Source organism: Pongo abelii, chromosome 17 (genome assembly GCF_028885655.2).
Source record: "Pongo abelii isolate AG06213 chromosome 17, NHGRI_mPonAbe1-v2.0_pri, whole genome shotgun sequence".
NCBI classification, from domain to species: Eukaryota; Metazoa; Chordata; class Mammalia; order Primates; family Hominidae; genus Pongo; species Pongo abelii.
Genome location: NC_072002.2, coordinates 32,501,136 through 32,523,419, shown reverse-complemented (window position 1 = coordinate 32,523,419; position 22,284 = coordinate 32,501,136). Strand labels below are relative to the sequence as shown.

The following is a 22,284-nucleotide window of genomic DNA, read 5'->3' as shown; positions in this document are numbered from 1 at the left end:
ACCCTTTGTACTGTGCTCTTGGGAATCCCTTCTATTGCAGTAATAGCACTTCTCTCCCCCAGCTCAATGAAAGCATCATCATCTACCCAGTGACCTAAACCCTAAACTTGGGAGTCATCTGTGATTCCTACCTCTGCTCACTTTTTTTTTAGACAGAGTCTTGTTCTGTCACCCAGGCTGGAGTGCAGTGGCACGATCTCGGCTCACTGCAACCTCTGTCTCCCGGGTTCAAGCAATTCTCTGCCTCAGCCTCCTGAGTAGCTGGGATTACAGGCACCTGCCACCACACCTGGCTAATTTTTGTATTTTTAGTAGAGATGGGGTTTCACCATGTTGGCCAGGCTGGTCTTGAACTCCTGACCTCGTGGTCCACCCACCTCAGCCTCACAAAGTGCTGGGATTACAGGTGTGAGCCACTGTGCCCGGCCAATGAATGACTACTTCTAATAAAGTGTCACAGTTATTTCTGGTTTTGTGCCTGTTTTTTTTTTCATTTGTAATCTGTCTTTTTAATCTTGTGTTCAGTGCTCATTGAATTGCCCTTTGTTGCAATAGCTAGCTAGAAAAGGATTAGGTTTGGCACCTGGGAGCACAAGTCCTCACTCCCAGCTCAATTTACTCGTCCCTAACACCATGTTGCCTCTTTAATGCTGTGCAAATAAAAATATTATTGTGCTTCTCTAGGCTCACAAACCACAGTTTCAGTTTCTTTTCTGATAATCAGTTTCATTTCTTCATAGTTACACCTCTTGTTGGCAAGCATCACGTTATTTTCCAGCAGCATGTTTCAAATATTGAAATCCCTCATCCTTGGGGAACTATAGCTGTTTAATTATTTAAAATAGCATGAAAATAGGTGTTTCAATCAACCACAGTATTTAATGTTTCTGGTAACAGATATCATCTGAGAAGGAGCTCAGTATATTTACTGATAAAGCACTTTGCCTCCATCTTCTAATTGACCAAAACAAGGTCTATTAAAACTGAAATTCAGAAAAAAATTAACTAATTTTGCCCAAATTTCAAACAACACTAACAAACATTAGAATTTATTTTGAACTTGATTTATGGCCCTTATCAGACTATGATAATTTTTTCAAAACAATGATATATCTTGATATTTCAGCATTAAGTCCTATACATAGTTTCAGAGGATTTCAAGGAAAATTGAGAATTTGTTGTGAATACATATATAAGACATAGAGACAGCTGAATTAATGTGAAAATGGCTCAGTTCATATTTTATGAACCCCAGATGAGGTTATTTGTAGTGTCCAAGCTTTGGAGCCAAATAAACTTAGATTTTTTTTTTTGAGACGGAGTCTCGCTCTGTCGCCAGGCTGGAGTGCAGTGGCGCAATCTCGGCTCACTGCAACCTCCATCTCCCAGGCTCGAGTGATGCTCCTGCCTCAGCCCCCAAAGTAGATGGGGTTACAGGCATGAGCCACCATGCCCGGCTAATTTTTGTATTTTTAGTACAGACGGGGTTTCGCCATGTTGGCCAGGCTGGTCTCGAACTCCTGAGATTAAGTGATCTGCCCACCTCAGCCTCCCAAAGTGCTGGGATTCCAGGCATGAGCCACTGTGCCTGGCCTGATGATTTTTGTCCTTTACATCTCAGTGTCCTCACTTCTCAAACAGGAATATTCATCTAACAGAATTCATTGAAATAAGTGTCTTGCTCACTCAATGAATGACAGTTATTATTATGACAACATTCACAGTAGAATATCAGTCCTTGGTGGATAAATCAGGGTTTTTAGTTACAAGGAAAAGAAACCACCTCTGGTTCCTTTAAAAGTAGAAATATTATTTTTGGCTAGGAAATTGGGTAGCTTGTGGCTTTGCTGGGAGTTTGGCCAATCTGACTTGAAAGCTACATAGTCAGAAGCATAGCTAAAATCATGAACTGGTCCCATGGGGATACCACTGCTACCTGTCCCTTGCACAGCTAACACTATTCCACCCTAAGGTACGTGTGCCTCTGTTGCCTCCACAAACTGGGTACTGGTGCTGCTGCCCCATCAATCTCTGAGAGACAGAGTCCTATTCATGTGCATACATCTCGACTGCAGGGGAGACTGGAAAAAGAGCATCTGGCCTCCTTCAGTGGGAGGTGGTCTCTGTCTGCCCCTCAGATTTATATGATGGGGAATCCCCCAAACATCGGAAGGGACTGAGATGCTGGATAGCAAAAAATATGCAAGTATGCACAATACTTCCCCGGGAGCCACAGATTTTGGAGATTGGCTTAACTACTATCTTTTTCATATACTCCACATTTGATCTATTAATGCATCTGTCAGTTGCACCTTAAAAATCTGACTCCTTCTGCTCAGCTCCACCACTGCCAGCCCAGCTCATGTCCTCACTATCTTGTGCCTGGATTATTGAATCAGCTTCTTAACAGGTAGGCTGGCCTCTGTATTTGGCCCCGACAGTGTGTCTTCAATAGAGCAGTCAGAGTAGTTCTCTGTAAAAATATGTCAGACCATACCACACCTCTGCTCCAAGTCTTCCAACACATCCCATGTCGTTCGAGGTGAATGCCAAAGTTATCACAATGGCCTCCGAGGCCCTGCATGATCTTTTCTTCACATAATTCCCACTCTTCCCCACTGATCTCTCTGATCGCCTCCCCTGTAACTGTATCACAACATCATCCTGCCAAAACTCTGATCTTTGCACTTGTTTTCCCTCTGCCAGGAACACTTGTCTCCTAGATTGTTACACAGCTTGCTCCTTTACTTCCTTTAGCTTTCTGCTCAACTTAAGAAAGATGTCTTAACAATGTCACCTTATCAGAGAGATCTTCTCTGACTTTATATCAAAGTGTGACCATCCAGCCCCTAGCACTCTGCATCCTTTATTTTTCTCCACGGCACATTGATCTCCATCTGACATTCTGTAAATTTGTTAATTTTTTTCTGTCTCCCCCTATAGAATGTGAGCACCATGAAGATAGAGACTTTGATTTGTTATCTCAATTTCTACACAATATGTGTTTGCTGAATGGATGAATGATGATAGATCTTTAATAACTGTCACTTTATCATCTAACTAAGGTATAAAGTATGCTCAAAATGGTGTCCCTCCTTTCCACTCTTGCCAGAGTTTTATTTTTATGATAGATCTTATTATGCCATACCTGCTTATAAAAATTTTTTGTTGCTTCTGACTGCCAAGAGCCATGCTTCTCAATTTGGGATACAAGGGGGTGAGGAAGTCACAGGATAAAGCCATACATTATTCTAGTCCAGAGAGTCAATTTTACTTTTAGAATTTGGGGCCAGAGGAGAAGTTCCCAATTTTATTTGTCTTGAAAATTTCTGCCACACGTGTGTATACATGCAAGTGAAATTAGCAGAATCATGTTTTCCTATTTAGTTCAGTTGGGTGAAACCCATGAAAAGCCAAGAAGAAGAAAATTTTCTATAAGCAGTGAGTGATTTAAAAACTTGGTCTTTCTGTGTTGTTAGGGAACCTGGTCTATTAGCGCTGTAATTGAATCAGAATGCACAGGGTAATGATGAACAGTATGAAATATCAAGGGTTGTGGGATCTGATAATGAGGTTGATGTGGAAATAAACAGCAGCTTTCCAACCACAACTAAGCATTTGGTAAGCAATTTACAAAGCAATACTAGTCAATTTAGAAAGCTTATGAGGTACTCAAGTTTTTATTGAACCTCAGGTATTACTATTATGGAAACACAGTTGACCATAATTCTAAGTGTCTCTTGTGTGAGAAAGCACTGAGCAAAAAGAGGAGGAAATTATCACAAGTGATACCTAAAAAACAACCACATATCTTTAAGGCAGCAATGGCTTAAAAAAACAAAGCAAAACCAACTACATGACACTCCAGAAAAGGAATAAGATGAGGTGGTTTGCTCCAGTGGACATCAAAATATAATACAGCTAGAGTAATTAAGGAAGTGTAGTATTAGTAAAGAGGATAAAAAATTGACCAACCAAACAGGCTAGACAATCCAGGAACAGAGGCATGCATTTATGGAAACTTGGTATGTAACAGTAAGTCACACATAATACAGCAGAGGAAAGATAGACTATTCAATAAATGATGATCAGACAATTTGAAAAAAAAAAAAGGAGTTGGAGCCCCTTTTAGTATAATACATAAAAACCAACTTTGCACAATTTAAGGACTAATTTTTTTCTTTTTTTTTTTAGACAGAGTCTGTCTCTGTCACCCAGGCTGGAGTGCAGTGGCACGATCTTGGTTCACTGCAACTTCTGCCTCCCAGGTTCAAGTGATTCTCCTGCCTCAGCCTCTTGACTAGCTGGGACTGCAGGAGTGCACCACCATGACCAGCTATTTTTGGATTTTTAGTACAGACGGGGTTTCGCCATGTTGGCCAGGCTGATCTCGAATTCCTGATCTCAGGTGATCTGCCCTCCTTGGCCTCCCAAAGTGATGGGATTACAGGTGTGAGCCACCATGCCTTGCCATTAAGTGTTTTTAAAATTTTAAACTTCAAAAATAGAAAAATTTTAAACTTCAAAAATAAAATTTGAGGCCAGGCACGGTGGCTCATGACTGTAATCCCAGCATCTTGGGAGGCCAAGGTGGGTGGATCACCTGAGGTCAGGAGTTCCAGACCAGCCTGGCCAATGTGGTGAAACCCCATCTCTATTAAAAATACAAAAATTAGCTGGGCGTGGTGGTGGGCATCTGTAATCCCAGCTACTTGGGAGGCTGAGGCAGGAGAATCGATTGAACACGGGAGGTGGAGATTGCAGTGAGCTGAGATTGCGACACTGCACTCCAGCCTGGGCAATGAGAGCGAAACTCCGTCTCAAAATAAATAAATAAATAAAATAAAATAAAATAAAATTTGAAAATGCCTTTGTATTAGAGGAATTCTTAGAGACCAAAAAGTACAAATCATAATGGAAATAATTTGATAAGTTCTAATATACTGAGATCAAGAACTACCATTCATTAAAAGATCTCACAAAGAAAGGGAAATTACAAATCACAAACTGGGAAAAGATGTTATATAGACATAACCAACAAAATTTTAGTATCCACAATATGTAGAGAACTTTAAAAAAATCAATAGGAAAAAATCAAGCAATTTCATCAAAAAACCGGCACATTTAATCAGGTGTGGTGGCCTGCACCTGCAGTCCCAGCTACTTGGGAGGCTAAGGTGGGAGAATACCTTGAGCCAGGAGACTGAGGCTGCAGTGAGCCTGATTGTGCCACTGCACTCCAGCCTAGGCAACAAAGCAAGACCCTGTGTAAAAAAAAAAAAAAAAAAAAAGGCTGGGCGCAGTGGCTCACTCACGCCTGTAATCCCAACACTTTGGGAGGCCGAGGCGGGCAGATCACGAAGTTAAGAGATTGAAACCATCCTGGCCAAAATGGTGAAACCCCGTATTTTTCTACTAAAAATACAAAATTAGCTGGACGTGGTGGAGCGCACCTGTAGTCCCAGCTCCTCGGGAGGCTGAGGCAGGAGAATCGCTTGAACCAGGGAGGCGGAAGTTGCAGTGAGCCGGGATTGCGCCACTGCACCCCAGCCTGGGCACAGAGCCAGACTCCGTCTCAAACAACAACAACAACAACAAAAGGCACGAGCCATGAATAAGCATTTCATAGAAGAGGATACACAATTAGGAAATACACACATGAAAATGTGCTCAATCTTTTTTTTTTTTGAGACAGAGTCTTGCTCTGTCATCCAGGCTGGAGTGCAATGGTGTAATCTTGGCTTACTGCAACTTCCGCCTCCCAGACTAAAGCAACTTTCGTGCCTCAGCCTCCCAAGTAGCTGGGATTACAGGCAGGTGCCAGAACACTGGCTAATTTTTTGAATTGTTAGTAGAGACGGGGTTTTGCCATGTTGGCTAGGCTGGTCTCGAACACCTAGCCTCAGTTGATCTGCCTGCCTTGGCCTCACAAAGTGCTGAGATTACAGGTGTGATCCACCACGCCCAGCCTCAATCTCATTTATAATGAGGTAGGTGCAAATTACAACCACAATGAGGTACAATTTCACATCTACCAGACTGACAAACATTTTCAAAAGTAAAACACTCCTACATGTTGACAAGGTAGTGGAGCAGCAGGTCTTCTATACTGCTGGAAAATAATTTGGCATTATCAGGTAAGTGTGTAAATTAGCCATATTCTATGACTCTTGATATATAAACCTATGCAATATTATATCCATCGCATAAGAACATCAGGATACAACAGACACATACTCATAGAAGCTTGATTTCTAAAAAGTAAAAGCAGACAAAGAAACCAAAGACCTGGAAATAATTTAAATGTTCATTGATAGGAGAATGGAAAGACAGTGGTGTACTCGTATCAAGAAATACTATATAACAGTAAAACGGAATAAAAAAAGAATGAACTACAGTAACTTGCATCAACATTACTGAATCTTACAAATATGATGAACAAAAATGAGCAGAAGAATGTATATGTGTACACATAGTTCAAAAACTCAAAAACTAAATAATTTATTACAAACAGAAGGAAAACAAATACCTACAAATTTCAGAATAGAGAATACTTTAGTAGTAGAGAGATGTCATTTTGGAAGGGGCTTACTGCGGTCTTTAAAAGTATCACTAATACTCTTTTATTTAAGTTAATGGTTTTAAGACAGATGTGTTTGTCTTTTCACAGACGTTTAGATTATGTATACTCTTTTGTATGCGTGAAATATTTCATGATATAAAAATGTAGAAACAGACTGAACAAGAAAATGTAAAGTGTTTGTAGAGGTACTGGCAGTTTAAGAACTCAATAAATTCTAAGTACCGTTTTTCATATGTAAGGAAAAAATCAACTACATGGATTTTTTTTTTTTTTTTGAGATGGAGTGCAACTGCGCGATCTCGGCTCACTGCAACCTCCGCCTTCCGGGTTCGAGTGATTCTCCTGCCTCAGCCCCCGGAGTAGCTGGGATTACAGGCATGTGCCACCACGCCTGGCTAATTTTGTGTTTTTAGTAGAGACAGATTTCCTCCATGTTGGTCAGACTGGTCTTGAACTCCTGACCACAGGTGATCCGCCCGCCTCGGCCTAACTACATGGATTTTTGAAGGAAAAATAATCAGTGCTTTACAATCAAAACAAAAGCATAATCAAACAGGTAATGAATTTTTTTTTTTTTTTTTTTGGAGATGGAGTCTTGCTCTGTCGCTCAGGCAGGAGTGCGGTGGTGCGATCTTGGCTCACTGCAACCTCTGCCTCCCTGGTTCAAGCGATTCTCCTGCCTTAGCCTCTGGACTAGCTGGGACTACAGGTGTGCGCCACCACAACTGGCTAATTTTTATATTTTTAGTAGAGACTGGGTTCGCCATGTTGACCAGGCTGGTCTCAAATTTCTGACCTCGGATGATCCGCCCCCTTCAGCCTCCCAAAGTGCTGGGATTACAGGCGTGAGCCACTGTACCTCACCAAGAAAAGGATTTATAGGCATTGATAGAGTGCCTTGAAGGAAGAGAAAAGCAAAGGATTTTATCCAGATTAAAAAAGAGATTCCCTGTAGGCTGGTAAAATGGCCTGGTTCCCCCCTCCCCAAAATACCCATATGTATATATAGGCAAATGGGATTAAAAATAACCCTTGCAAATGGCGCCTATGTCCCAAACAGCACAAAAGCAGCAGGAAGCCACTAGATCTAAAGAGGCTGCCTCGTAGACATGGATGAGCCTCTAACCCTACCACCCAGACGCATCAAACTTGTTAAAACTGGGAATGAGGCTGGGCACAGCGGCTCATGCCTGTAATCCCAGCATTTTGGGAGGCTGAGGTGGGTGGCTCACTTGAGCTCAGGGGTTCAAGACCAGCCTGGACAACATGGTGAAAACCCATCTCTACAAAAAATACAAAAATTAGATGGACATGGTGGTGCACAACCGTGGTCCCAGCTACTCAGGAGGCCGAGGTGGGAAGATGGTTTGAGCCCAGGAAGTAGAGGCTGCAGTGAGCTGAGATCGTGACACTGCACTCCAGCCTGAGAGACAGAATGAGATCCTTTCTCAAAAACAAAAACAAACAAAAACTGGGAATGAAGGAACTCCAAAATGTTCTCTACCAGTTTGGTAGATTTGGGGCTCAAAGTCACAAATTATATTACAGAAAGTATTTTAACTGGCAAAGCCTGAATTCATGTCACTAAAATTGTTCTTATCTCTCCAGAAATAATAAAAATAAATACATTTGAGAACATAGAGGTATTAAAAAAATCACTTTCATCCTGTAGAATTCCCCACAAATGGGCAAAATGAAAAATAACCCCCCAAAATCACTTTCCTTGCCCCCCCCTTTTTTTTTTTTGAGACAGAGTCTCACTCTATCACCAGGCTGGAATGCAGTGGCACGATCTCAGCTCACTGCAACCTTTGCCTTGCAGGTTCAAGCGATTCTCCCGGGTAGCTGGGACTACAGGAGCACACCACCACACCCAGCTAATTTTTGTATTTTTAGTACAGACGGGGTTTCACCATGTTGGTCAGGATGTTCTCAATCTCTTGAACTTGTGATCCGCCCGTCTCGGCCGCCCAAAGTGCTGGGATTACAGGCGTGAGCCACCATGCCCAGCCCTTGCCCTTTATTTTCTAGGTATTTTTATTTTTTTATAATACGGAATGTTTCACTAATTTGTGTGTCATCCTAGCACAGGGGCCATGCTAATCTTCTCTGTATCATTCCCATTTTAGTATATGTGCTGCCAAAGCAAGCACAATTTTCTAGGTATTTTTATTTGGGGGAAATTTAATCTCATCAGCAAATCCTAACAACACTCCTTTTTTTTTTCCTTCTTTTTGCCAGCTACCATATATCTGCAATACTTTTTCAAACTCGTCTCATCTCAATATACAGATACAGCGCTATTCTCCGTATCGGGATTTTTGTAAGCCTACCTCTATCGTGGGAGTGGACCACACAGGGGCTTGGCTGCATGACTAGCTTTGGCCAGTGGGACATTAGAAAACATGATGCAGGCCGGGTGCGGTGGATCACACCTGTAATCCCAGCATTTTGGGAGGCTGAGGCAGGTGGATCACTTGAGGTCAGGAGTTGGAGACCAGCCTGGCCAACATGGTGAAATCTCATCTCTACTAAAAATACAAAAATTTGCCCGGTGTGGTGGTGCGCACCTATACTCTCAGCTACTAAGGAAGCTGAGGTGGAAGAATTGTTTGAACTCAGTTCAGGGGCTGCAGTGAGCTGAGACTGCGCACTGCACTCCAGCCTCGGTGACAGGGTGGGACTCTGTCTCAAAAAAAAATATATATATATAAAAAATATATTATATATATTATATATATTTTTTATATATTTTATATATATATAAATTGTATATTTTTTTTATATTTTATATATATATATAAATGTGATGCAAGCAGAACTTCCATAAGCACTTGCACACTGGAGCCTTTTCTTTTGGAACGCTGTGACAACCAAGTAAGAAATCAAGCTATGATATTAGAGATGCCTACTAGAGGAAAATTGAGGCACTCCAACCAACAGCCTTAGCTAACTGCCGGCCATGTGAATGAGGCCACTGTGAGCCATCCAGCCTTGGTGAAGCTACCAGGTGATTGCAGCTGTTGAAGTGATCTCAAGTGAGACCAGCAGAAGATCTATTCAGCTGAGCTTAGCTCAAATTGTCGATCACAAGCAAATAAATGATTCCTGTTTAAGCCACTAAGTTATTTCTATTTTAAAAAATATAAAGCTACGTATTGATCGCTATTCAGCAGTATCTACAAGAAAGTAAACAATACACACTCAGGTAACATACTTATTACTATGGTGTTATTGTTTTTCCTGGCTTCTTCTGAACCAGTAACCTAAATAGTGAAATGATTGATCCTACATGTAATGAATGGATTGAGGTAAAGAAAAAGCATGCAAGTCAAGAGTTTACATTGCAATTGTTCACCCATGTATGCCACCAGGTCTTAGACAGCAACATCTCTAACCATCTATTTAGTTTCATGGGCAAAGACATTCCATGAATTATGACCTTTTGGCCAATATAGCATAAGATTTTCAACTTTTTGTAAAGAAATGGCTCTTTAGAAGGAACCTTTAAATGCTCACTTAGCTAAGCCTTGCTTGGCTAATTAAAACACACCAGTATTGGGCTGAGAGTGGTGGTTTATGTCTGCAATCCCAGCACTTTGGGAGGCTGAGGTGGAAGGATCGCTCAAGGCCAAGAGTTAGAACAGCTTGGAAAAGAAAGCAAGACCCTGTCTCTACAAAGAAATTTTAAAATTAGCTGGGTGTGGTGGCATGTGTCTGTAGTCCCAGCTACTTGGGAGGCTGAGGTGGAAGGATTGCTTGAACCCAGGAGTTCAAGGCTGCAGTTAGCTATAATTGTACCACTGCACACCGTCCTTGGCAACATAACAAGACCCTGTCTCAAAAAAAAAAAAAAAAAAAAAAAAGGCACATCAGTATCTGTCTGGTTTCCTCATCTGAGTGCGGAGGTTGTTGGTGATAAAATTTCTCCTTTTAGAAGGTTTTGCAAATAAACTGTTGCTTTTATATGACTATAGCTATAGACATTATGGACTCTGACTTCGCTTCTTTTTTTTTTTGAGATGGAGTTTTGCTCTTATTGCCCAGGCTGGAGTGCAATGATGCAATCTCAGCTCACCGCAACCTCCGCCTCCTGGGTTCAAGTGATTCTCCTGCCTCAGCCTCCCAAGTAGCTAAGATTACAGGCATGCATCACCATGCCCGGCCAATTTTGTATTTTTAGTGGAGATGGGGTTTCTCCATGTTGGTCAGGCTAGTCTTGAACTCCCAACCTCAGGTGATCCACCCACCTGGCCTCCCAAAGTGCTGGGATTACAGGCATGAGCCACCGAGCCCGGCTCTGATTTGGCTTCTCTAAATTGTCCAATTTAAATTGTTTACATTGTATTTAACTTGGCCAACTAATTACAAATTATTCAATTTGAAACATTGTGGCTTTAGGAAAAATTTTAACTTAAGGTGATCTATTCCTTGGGCTGCTTACAATGATGGCATTCCAGAAGAAAACTTGAATTTACCCATGATTGTGAAATGCTATTTCTTAGTTCATGTAAAAAACAAAACCACAACTATGAATGTGTATATTTATATATACACAAACAAACAAAAATTCAGAATAGCCTTAGGCATTATAGGTTAAACACAAGTTATGATTGAGTAATGATTATGGAAAATGTTCCCAACATTTAGAAAAGAGGAAATAATATACCATGGAACCAAATATTCTTTTCTGGTAAATGAAGCAGCTACAGAAAGCTTTTTCTACTTGTTCAAAAGTAACAAGTGCTATTGATGAAAAAAAACCCAACAAATCCCCAAAACAAACAAACCCCCAAAACTCTCTAGATTCTACTTCAAAACAAGATTTTGAAGTAGAAAATAGATTTCATTAGAAAATAGCTGGCCAGGCAGGGTGGCTCACGTCTGTAGTCCCAGCACTTTTGGGAAGCCAAGGCAGGAGGATCACTTGAGCCCAGAGTTTGGGACCAACCTGGGCAACATAGTGAGACTCTATCTCTATTTTTTAAAAAATAGAATATTTCACACTAATAAGAAAATCAAGACCTAGGTTTTACACACACACACACACACACACACACACTATATGGCAGTATACTGCAGTACAACAATTTTTGAGTTTCATTTTCTGGACAGGAATGCCAAGTTAGTCTCTCTTCATAAAAATAATTTGCAATTTGAGGACACTTCGTGTTTGCCTCTTTGCGTTTGCCTCTTTGCCAGCACCAAGTCAGCCTCGTCTGAATCTTTGCGTTCCATTAGAAACATTAATTCTTCACTGTAGTCTGTGGTACCAATTCTTTGCTTAGGATCATGAGTTCTGGCAAAGTCTCCTGGTTTTTCAGTAGCATCCCTTTCATTTGCTGTCATCAGATTCACTATCAGATAAAGATTTCCTTTTTGTACTATCTTTTCCTTTACCAGTTTTTTTGAGGATTAAGAAATAGTTCAATGAACTCAGGAAAATCTAAGTTTTCTTCAGGTTCTCAATTATTGTCAGCAAGTGTAAATCCTTTCTGCTTCAGGGAATATTCCACCTTCCCATTCACCACACCTTGGTGTAGTACTTTTTCCACCACAAAATCCTCAGGCTCTGCTTCATCAGCTTTTATACCCTTTCCATTAAGTCTTTTGTCCCATTTTTTTGCAATGTACAGTGGCCCTCAGTATCCTCGGGTTCCTCATTCCTGGATTCTATCAACCGAGGATAGAACATATTTTAAAATCACAATAAAACAAAAAAAATACAAATGAAAAACAATACAGTATAACAACCATTTACATAGCATTTATACTGTATTAGGTATTATAAGTAATCTAGGATGTAATGTAGATTATATGCAAATACTTCGTTCTTTTATATGAGGGACTTGAGCAGCCTTGGATTTTCCTATCCATGGGGGTCCCGGTCCAGAAACCAATTTCCCAAGGATACCAAAGGACGACCGTAGTTTTACTGGAGGCCATTTTTAATTGCAGACATGAAGAGCTATTGTTCACCATCTCTGAGCTGCACCTGGCCTGGGTCTGTGGCATCTCAGGTCCTGCCTGACTCAAGCTTGAGCTACATGCAAGGAGGAAAGGAATGGGGAACTTCTTCAGGGGCCACTAAGTTTGGGGGAAGTTTGTTATGTAGCAATAAATAACTGATACAAGGCCACTTAAATATTTTACTCTGTAGTAAGATAGCTAATTAAAATAAAAATTAAGAGTCAATTGAAGAGAACTCATTAAGGAACTGTGTCATTTCAAACGCTTTTATTTACTTGTGATGAAAATTAAATAAAGAACAAACTCATCATCTTTCTTTGATGAAAAAATTGTTTGATATTCTGAGAACAAAAGTGATGCTATACAGCCATTAAGAAACTGATTCAGACTCGATATCTCAACAAGGTAAGACATCAATGTTCCCACTAAGAGCTGCCCATAATACTGCAGTACACTTCTCTGGCACCATCAAAAAAAAAAAAAAATCTCTTAGAGATGATCCTGAAATCTCTTCTAAAGACATGAAAGAGGTGCTTGTATAATCTGGTATTACGAAGAAATGAGAAATTGCCCTGATGACGAACCTCCAGCTCTAATCTCAATTTGCTGAAGTAGAGAGGCAATTCATCTTACCCATTAAGTAAGAATTAGAAAAACAATTTGTGTTTTTCTTTGAGTCATTTAACTCAAACACCACTATATAAAGGAATAGAATGAGACATTCGCATGAATTTGAAAGGTAAATAAAACATCAAACTTCAAAGAAATTCCATTAGAATCGGGGGTTACATTTTTTTTTTCTTTTCCTCCACCTCCAACTTAAGGAACATGAACGGCATTTGGCCAGTTTGTCTTTTCAATTTTATCTTCCACCATCTACCGCTCAGTTCTCCCCACTTCCAGCCGAACAATTTATGTTCCCCAAACACGCCTTCACAATTCCGTTCTAGTTGGTGTCTACCTCTAGTATATGTGTAGTCAATTTATACACACATTCCCCACGATCTTGAAGCGTCTTGACATCCACAAGCAAATCTAGGTTTCTAACATAACACTAACTTTGTAAGTCTGTCCATATAAGCTTTTAGCAAACCTAGTAAAACAGAAAACGCACTATTATCCAGGCTTATATTCTGAGATTTGAAAAACCCCTCTATCTGCTACCTTTGGGTTTCTGAATTTACATACCACTCTCACGTATACAATATTCACGATTTCTAAGAATTGGAGAGTAAACCTAGTCCTCTAACAATGGCATTTTATTTGTTGAGTTAGGGCACTACCTGCCCACGATGAGGATAGTTACTGAAACGTTGCCCGGTAATGACGATTAAAGGCTTTTATTGAAAACGTATTAGGCCTTAAGAATTTTGCGAACATCTAATTTAACCCTAGTAACTGTGGCGTGGGTTCTTTCAGAATTTACAGGCACGTGGGAGACCACGAAGCGCAGGTAGCGTGAAAACTAGGGCGCTGGAGTCACCCCCGTACCCCGAATGCCGTCGGCGCTCCAGGGCCCCCAGAGGGTGCGGGCGGGGACGCTGTGACGTCACAGAGTGCCCTTCTGACGTTCTCACGGACCAGCTTTGTCTCGGGGCCCACGCTGGAGCCCACCCAGAACTACTAAGAAATGAGGAGGAAAAAGGGGCGCCGGCTCTCGTAGCGCCTGTTTTCTCGGCAGAGGGACCCACGTGCTCGCTTTGGTGGACTCTGCGCCCGGCGAGTACCGCGGGCCTGAAGCTTCCCGCCGCCGCGTCCACGCGACCCAGCCAGAGAGGGCTCAGCCAACCGGCGCGGCACCTACAAGCTCAGTCGGGATCATGGCGAGGCGGGAAGGCAGCGGGGCCCTTTCCATAGAGAGAACACAGCTCTTCGGGAGATTCCCCCGCTGCCCCCGAGCCCTGCTCTCCCGCCTCGGCTTCTGAGGACTACCCGCAGGGCGCAGGCACCCGCGAAGCATTCAGCCTCCCTCCAACTTCGCGAGGGCCGGGAGGGCGGGTCCCGGGCGCGCGCGCGCGCGCGCGGCGAAGCCCCGCCCCTGCCCGCGCGGCCTGCTGGATTCGCCCCACCCCCTCGCCGTCGCCCGCCACCCGCCACCCGCCACCCCTCTTCCTCCTGCGCCACAGTCCCGGCGGCGGCGCTGGTCGCGGGTCGCACCGTGAGGCTCGCGTGGGCGGCGACAGGCGCTAGGCCCGGGCCCGGTGAGGAGCGCGCCGCGCGTCCCCTTCTCCTCAGGAGTGGCGGGCCGCGGAAGTGACGTGGTGCACGGGCAGGAGCGCGTTTGAATCGGTTCCCGGGTGATCCTCGCGCCTGCCGCTGCTCGGCCGCCGCCGCTGAGGAGGAGCTGCAGCGCGCCGGGCCGAGGCCTCGAGCCGCCCCGGGAGCTGGAGCTGAAGGCGCCGCGCGGAGCGCGCACCTCAGCCCTGAGCCCGGCGGCGGCAGGCGTCGCTGTCTTTTCGCTTTCTCACCAATATGGCAGCGGCGGACGGCGGCGGGCCTGGCGGGGCCTCTGTGGGGACTAAGGAGGATGGCGGAGGCGTCGGCCACAGGACGGTGTACTTGTTTGACCGGCGCGAAAAGGAGTCCGAGCTCGGGGACCGGCCTCTGCAGGTCGGGGAGCGCTCGGACTACGCGGGATTTCGCGCCTCTGTGTGTCAGGTACGCGAAGGGGCGAGGAAGGGATGCGCGTGTAGACTTGAGGGGCGGGAGGGTGACGAGAAACTCAACTTGCTCACTGAGGGCAATAAACCTGTCACCCGGTCCTGGTCCTGCGGCCGTGGCTTCCCTCTCCCATGTGCCCGCCATGTCCGTGACCTGGTGGCCGGACGCCTCGGGCGGGCCCGGGCCTCGAAGTGCAGAGCCGGCTCCCCCGTGGCCCTCCCTCTGCCTCCGCTCCTTTTACGGGAGGCCTTGCCGCCCCGGGTTGAGACCTCAGCGTTTGTTGGCCCTGGGCGAGCTTAGCCCGATTGCGGCCCTGCAGTCTAGGGAAAGCTGTTGGTGGTGTCTGTTTTTACTCTGTAACTTTTTTAAAACGAGAGAACGGAGTTAACACCCAGGGGCTCTGTTGTGAGTGTTGCGACGGTGAGAAGTTGTGAAATTCCTGGAGTCGATCTCCCCCAAGTTCATTAGATGATGCGGGGTGTCCCCAGGCTGCCCTGTCAAGATTGCAGGTCCTTCTGGGGCGGGGCGGCGGGGGGGATCCTTCCGCACGGAGACACTTGTCCAAGTCAGCTTTGCAGGTAGAGCTGGCCTGATTGAGCCCTAACCCTTGGGAATTCCTAAACCAAGTCAAAGGTTGGTATGAGTGGCTGTGGAACACCAGAAAACGTACCTATCCCGTGTATTGGTTTGCTTTAAAAATGAACGTGTAGGGAAATCTGCTTTAAACTGTGATGTACTTTATAGATATGAGGTGGTGGCATTGCCTGAGCTTTGAAGAAGGAATATTGTCATGCTCTGAATTAACCATATGAGGTCCCTTTTTAAGCTGTTAAGAACACTTAGCTTCCAAGGGAAAAAAAGAACTTTGAAGCCGTGTTTTGTCTTGAGGCTGATAGGTTTAGAAATGTTCTAGACCATATAACTGTATGGTTGCTGAAATAATTGAAATTATGATCCGTAGAATGAAAACGATTTGAGAAGTAAGGACTTTATTTTGTTCACAGCTGTAGTCCCGGCGTCTAGAACTGTGCCTGCCACATTGTAAATGCCCAGGTTAGAATGGATAAATGAATGAAGACAAAAACCTATCCCCTCAAGTTAATTCTGTGCCTGAATGTAGTAGATTCCCGTTGTTTGAAAAGTGAATGAATGCTCATCTTTTTTGTTGAATGCTTTGTATTCAGAACCATTCTACAAAAGGGAAACTTTTTACGTTTATTATGTTTATAGTAAAAATATCAGTACATTAAAGAAAATACGGAACCAGAGGGGGGAAACAAGTAAATCTTTTACTCGCTGTAAAACTACTATATGGCTGCTCTTAGCACCTGAGGTTATGTCTTTTCAGCCTTCCTCCTCCTTCCCACTCCATTTTTTAAATTACTAAAATATGTGTTTTATATTCTATTATTTTTTTCACTTAATGTCAGAAGTGTCTTTAAACGTAGGTCTTCAAATCAAAATTTGAAATGGTCCATTTGCTACCACTATTTACATAACCGAATCTCTCCTTTCTGTTGACATTTACATTACTTTTAATTTTTTTGATTTTAAGTAATGCTGTGATAAACATTTTCCCAGGCCCAAATATTCCCGGGCTCAGGTGATCCTCCCAAGTAGCCAGGACTACAGGTGAGCGCCACCATGCCCAGCTATTTTTTTTTTTTTCGTATTTTTCTTACATACGGGGGTTTGGCTGTGTTGCCCAGGCTAGTTTCGAGCTCCTGGGCTCAAGAGATCCACCCGCCTCCCAAAGTGCTGGGATTACTGGCGTGAGCCACTGCAACCGGTGGAAAAACATCTTTGAATACGTAGCCTTTTATGTCTTTATTATTGTTTGCTTAGTTTGAAATCTTAGAACTGGATCAAAGATGAGACACATCTTTAAAGTTCTTGTTTCGTATTTTAAAGTTGTTTTTTGAAAATGTTTTGCTACTTTACCCTTCCTCTAGAAATGCACTGTTTCCCTCTTGTGAGATGTCTCAGTAACTCTTAGATAAATAGAGGAAGTATTATTGGCCTTTTATTACAGAAGTATAAACACAGTCGTGGAGATGGTGACTCATTACTCAGATAGTAAAGCTCAAGTTAGTATTCAAACCCAGAACCTCTGTTCATTCTGTTATACTACTCAAATGGCATTCTTTGCTGTAGGGAACAGATGTATTTATTCCTTCCTTCAATATTTCAACTGGAAAACCAAGGAAAATATTTCTTTTAACTAATTCTGTTCCTCCTTCCTCCCACTTTATCCTGCTAGAAAACATTTTAAATTTAGTTAGAAATGAGAGGGACCAACTAGTAAGAAAAAAGAAGGCTGAGAAGGCTAACTTTTTTGTTGTTAGACTTCTTTTAAGCGTTATTAGATTATGCCTCGGATCCCATAACTTTGTCTCCATTACGTACTCGAAGAACTGAATTAAGTCACTGAATTAATAATGTGAGATTACATGGTCAACAAGCGGTGAAACTGGGATTGGAATTTAGGTCAATTTGATTCCAAAGCTTATATATACATATACATATACATATATATATATATATATATTTTTTTTTTTTTTAAACTACGCCACACTATTTATTAGAACCATCACTTTTGTCCTTAGGGGAAGAGACAATATACTAAAGTTTTTGTTAAAATGTAAATTAAACCAATAAATGTTTGTAGTGTCAGGCAGTATTATGGATAATCCTAAACTGTTACTTATTTATTTATTTTTTTTGAGACGGAGTCTCGCTCTGTTGCCCGGGCTGGAGTGCAGTGGTGCCATCTTGGCTTACTGCAACATCTGCCTCCCAGGTTCAAGTGATTCTCCTGCCTCGGCCTCTTGAGTAGCTGGGATTACAGGTGCCTGCCACCACGCCTGGCTAATTTTTATACTTTTAGTGGAGATGGGGTTTTGCCATGTTGGCCAGGCTGATCTTGAACTCCTGACCTCAGGTGGTCCACCTGCCTTGGCCTCCCAGAGTGCTGGGAATACAGGCATGAGCCACCACGCCCAGCTCTAAATTGTTATTTGAATAAAATTCACCTCATGGAAAAGGAGAGGGAAGAAATGGAAAGGGCAAATCTGCAAGAAGCCCTTAGACCTCTGATAAGCAGCTGTTGACTCACCTGAGCCCTTGTGGCCTTGAAGAATCAACGATTAGAAGATGACTCATTTGGTTAGTTCTAAAATATGCCCAGATATTAAGTCCTGTGTGTGCATATCCCCCACCACCAATTGGAAGAAATCGTCTACATTTTCCTTTGTGTGGCTCCAATGTTTTTTGTTGTGCGGCTATTCTAGGTGTTTTGTATTTTAATATAAGATTTGCTCATCAATTTCTACAATAAACTTGAGATTTTGAAAAAAAAAAAGAGCAGAAAACAATGGCGTAGCAAGTGCCATAGTAAGGTAACGAAATATAATGGAGCCACATTAAAAGCTGACTAGTTTGCAGAGTTTCAGAGCAGTGCTAATTAAGCTGTGTGCTTTCTGACTAATCCATGGATGAAAATTACCTGTTGTTCAGAGATAGTGAAAGAAAATAATTTAAAAAGTAAAATTAACTGATCATTTTGGTAGGTAATCATTTGATGCACTGCAAGTCAGTTAGTCCTTAAATATTTAAGAGAAGTTGGGGATGGCATGGTGGCTTACACCTGTAATCCCAACACTTTGGGAGGCCAAGGCGGGTGGATCACCTGAGGTCAGGAGTTAGAGATCAGCCTGGCCAACATGGTGAAACCCCGTCTCTACTAAAAATACAAATATTAGCCAGATCTGGTGGCGGGTGCCTGTAATCCCAGCTACTCGAGAGGCTGAGGCAGGGAGAATTACTTGAATCCGGGAGTCGGAAGTTGCAGCGAGCTGAGAACGCACCGCTGCACTCTAGCCTGGGTGGCAGAGCGAGACTGTGTCTCAAAAAACAAACAAACAATAATAAAATACTTAGAAAAATTGTGAATTCAAGATATAATTTTTATAGATGAAGCAGGGAAAACAAAGATAGTTTATTTGTCTTAATTAAATAATAATAAATTTATAGATTAAAAATCCATGTTTTTTTTTTTTTGAGATGGGAGTTTCACTCTTGTCACCCAGGCTGGAGTGCAGTGGCGCAATCTTGGCTCACTGCAACCTCCGCTTCCCAAGTTCAAGCGATTCTTCTGCTTCAGCCTTCCATATAGCTGGGATTACAGGCACCAGCCGTCATGCCTGGCTAATTTTCGTATTTTTAGTAGAGATGGGATTTTACCATGTTGGCCAGGGTGGTCTGGAACTCCTGATCTCAGGTGATCTACCCACCTCAGCCTCCCAAAGTGCTGGGATTACAGGCATGAGCCACCATGCCCCCTGAAAAATCCATGGATATTTAATATGGATGAAAAATCCATGGATATTTCATATGGATTTTTGATGTGGATTAAAAACCATGGATTTTTAATATGGATTAATTTTAAAGTTTATTGCAGCACTATTTACAATAGTAAAGACTTGGGACCAACACAAATGCCTATCGATGATCAACTGGATGAAGATAATGTGGCACATATACACCATGGAATACTATGCAGCCATAAAAAAGAATGAGATCATGTCCTTTGCAGGGACATGGATGAAGCTGGAAGCCATCATTCTCAGCAAACTAACACAGGAACACAAAACCAAACACTGCATGTTCTCACTCATAAGTGGGAGTTGAACAATGAGAACACAGGAACATAGGGAGGGGAACATCACACACGGGGACCTGTTGGTAGGGTAAGAGGCAAGGAGAGGGAGAGCATTAGGACAAATACCTAATGCATGTGGGGCTTAGATCCTAGATGACGGGTTGATAGGTGTGGCAAACCACCATGGCACATGTATATCTATGTAACAAACCTGCATGTTCTGCACATGTATCCAGGAACTTAAAAAAAAAAAAAGATAGTTTGTGTGTGTTAATTGAATAATAGTAGATTTATAGATTAAAAATCTATGGGTTTTTAATATGGATTAAAAATCTGTGGGTTTTTAAAATGGATTAAAAATCTGTAGGTTTTTAAAATGGATTAAAAATCTGTGGGTTTTTAAAATGGATTAAAAATCTGTGGGTTTTTAAAATGGGTTAAAAATCTGTGGGTTTTTAAAATGGGATAAAAATCTGTGGGGTTTTAATATGGGTTAAAAATCAAAAGAAAATGAACTACTTGCTCCAGTGCAGGAAAATACAGGCAAAACTGGATATAATTAGATGGTCAGGAACGATAACCCAGTTGCCATTGTTTGAAGAAGAGAATAAGGTGCTAGCATTCCTATCCGTAAATAATTTGACAGCTAGGAAATAGGGGGCGTCTTCTATGTAGTTAGTGAAGGCTAAATGAAGTATTATATGCAATTATCGTAGAAGAGTACTCAAAAAATCTGTAAAAAATAAAAAATAATAGACTTATGTGGGATTATATGGAATAATTAGATATATGTTTAGGTGAACATAGATCTTAAAAAAATCATTTGCACATAGTTTTTCAGTAACTACAGGATGCATAATTACGTGATTTAACAAGTGGGACATTGGCCAGGCCTGGTGGCTCATGCCTCTAATCCCAGCACTTTGGGAGGCCAAGGCAGGGAGATCATCTGAGGTCAGAAGTTTGAGACCAGCTGGCCACCATGGTGAAACTCTCTCTACTAAAAATACAAAAATTAGCCAGGTGTGGTGGCGTACGCCTGTAGTCCCAGCTGCTTGGGAGGCAGAGGCAGGAGAATGGTGTGAACCTGGGAGGTGGAGCTTACAGTGAGCTGAGATTGCGCCATTGCACTCCAGCCTGTGCAACAGAGCAAGACTCCGTCTCAACAACAATAACAAAAACCAGAAAAAAAAAAAAAAATTGGGACATCATAGAAATAAGAAAGTAGTAATGAATTAAAAAATACACAACTGTCATGGCTATATGAAACCTAATAAAAATCTGTAAGGTCATTTTTGTCTCTGTTAAACAAATAGAATCTTCCCAGTCAGTTTAAGTTCATAGCTTTATTTCTCTAGGGTGGAATTGCATGGAATATGAGTATCTTTTAAGTTTACTAAAGTATGCCAAATTAATTAGTTTCTTTATGTTTGACTTTTTTTCAGTCATATCAGCAGTGTGTAAGGTACCTATTTCTCTGTACAGAGGTCTACACTTGATGGGCTCAGAATTTAACACTTTTGCCTACCTGATGATAATAAGTTATATTAATTTCTCTGATAACTAGTGATGTTGATCTTTTTATGTTGTCTGGTCTTTTTATTTATGACTTGTGCTATTTGCATCTTTTGAGACAGGGTCTCACTCAAAAGTCACCCAAGCTGGAGTGCAGTAGTGTGTGATCATGGCTCACTGCAGCCTTGGCCTGCCAGGCTCAGGGGATCCTCCAACCTGAGCCTCTTGAGTGGTTGTGACTACACGTGTGCACCACCATGCCGAGCTATTTTTTTTTTTCCATTTTTTGTAGAGATGGGGTTTTACCACATTGCCTAGGCTGGTCTTGAACTCCTGAGCTCAAGCAGTCCGCCCACCTTGGCCTCCCAGAGTGCTGGGATTACAGCCGTGAACCACTGTGCCTGGCCCACTGTTTGTACCTTTTCAGAAATCCCTTTATGCTCACTCAAAATTATTTCCCTTTGTGTTCTTTTACAATTTTGGGCTAATGTACAGCTGCTTTAATTCTCCTGGAATTTATTTTTGTCTAAGTTAAGGTGTGGATTTTATCTGTTTCCGTGTTGAGACAACTAGTTGTCATAATATCATTCATTGGATAGTTTATTCTTTCCCCACCAATTTGTAATGGCACCTCTCTTGTTTGCTAGGCTCTCCATCCATATATATGTGGACCTGTCTCAGGGCCCTCTATTCTCTTCCACTGGTCTATTCCAGGAATTTTTTTTTTTTTTTAAGACGGAGTCTCGCTCTGTCGCCCAGGCTGGAGTGCAGTGGCGCGATCTCATTTCACTGCCAGCTCCACCTCCCATGTTCACGCCATTCTCTCCTTCTTCAGCCTCCCGAGTAGCTGGGACTACAGGCGCCTGCCACCACGCCCGGCTAATTTTTTTGTACT

The 22,284-nt window shown here is 42.4% G+C and overlaps 1 protein-coding gene, 1 non-coding gene and 1 pseudogene across 5 annotated transcripts in view; 1 reads left to right on the top strand and 2 right to left on the bottom strand.

Annotated features, from left to right (window-relative positions):
- Nucleotides 1–8,629: 8,629 nt before the first annotated feature.
- LOC112130034 (U6 spliceosomal RNA) lies at nt 8,630–8,736 on the bottom strand. The gene has a single exon (XR_002912346.1). It is a non-coding gene; the product is annotated as a U6 spliceosomal RNA (small nuclear RNA).
- A 2,502-nt stretch (nt 8,737–11,238) lies between these two features.
- LOC100939397 (chromobox protein homolog 3-like) lies at nt 11,239–13,190 on the bottom strand (annotated as a pseudogene).
- Nucleotides 13,191–13,364: 174 nt separating this feature from the next.
- Nucleotides 13,365–22,284, top strand: part of SMCHD1 (structural maintenance of chromosomes flexible hinge domain containing 1) — a 164,814-nt gene continuing 155,894 nt past the window's right edge. For all 4 annotated transcript variants that reach the window (XR_010137656.1, XM_002828085.5, XM_063716988.1 and 1 more), the window contains exon 1: nt 13,365–15,211. Coding sequence is in view for 3 of the 4 variants with exons in the window: in XM_002828085.5 (XP_002828131.5) it covers nt 15,026–15,211 (186 nt within the window). In the remaining variant the exon portion in view is untranslated. The remainder of the gene's footprint in view (nt 15,212–22,284) is intronic.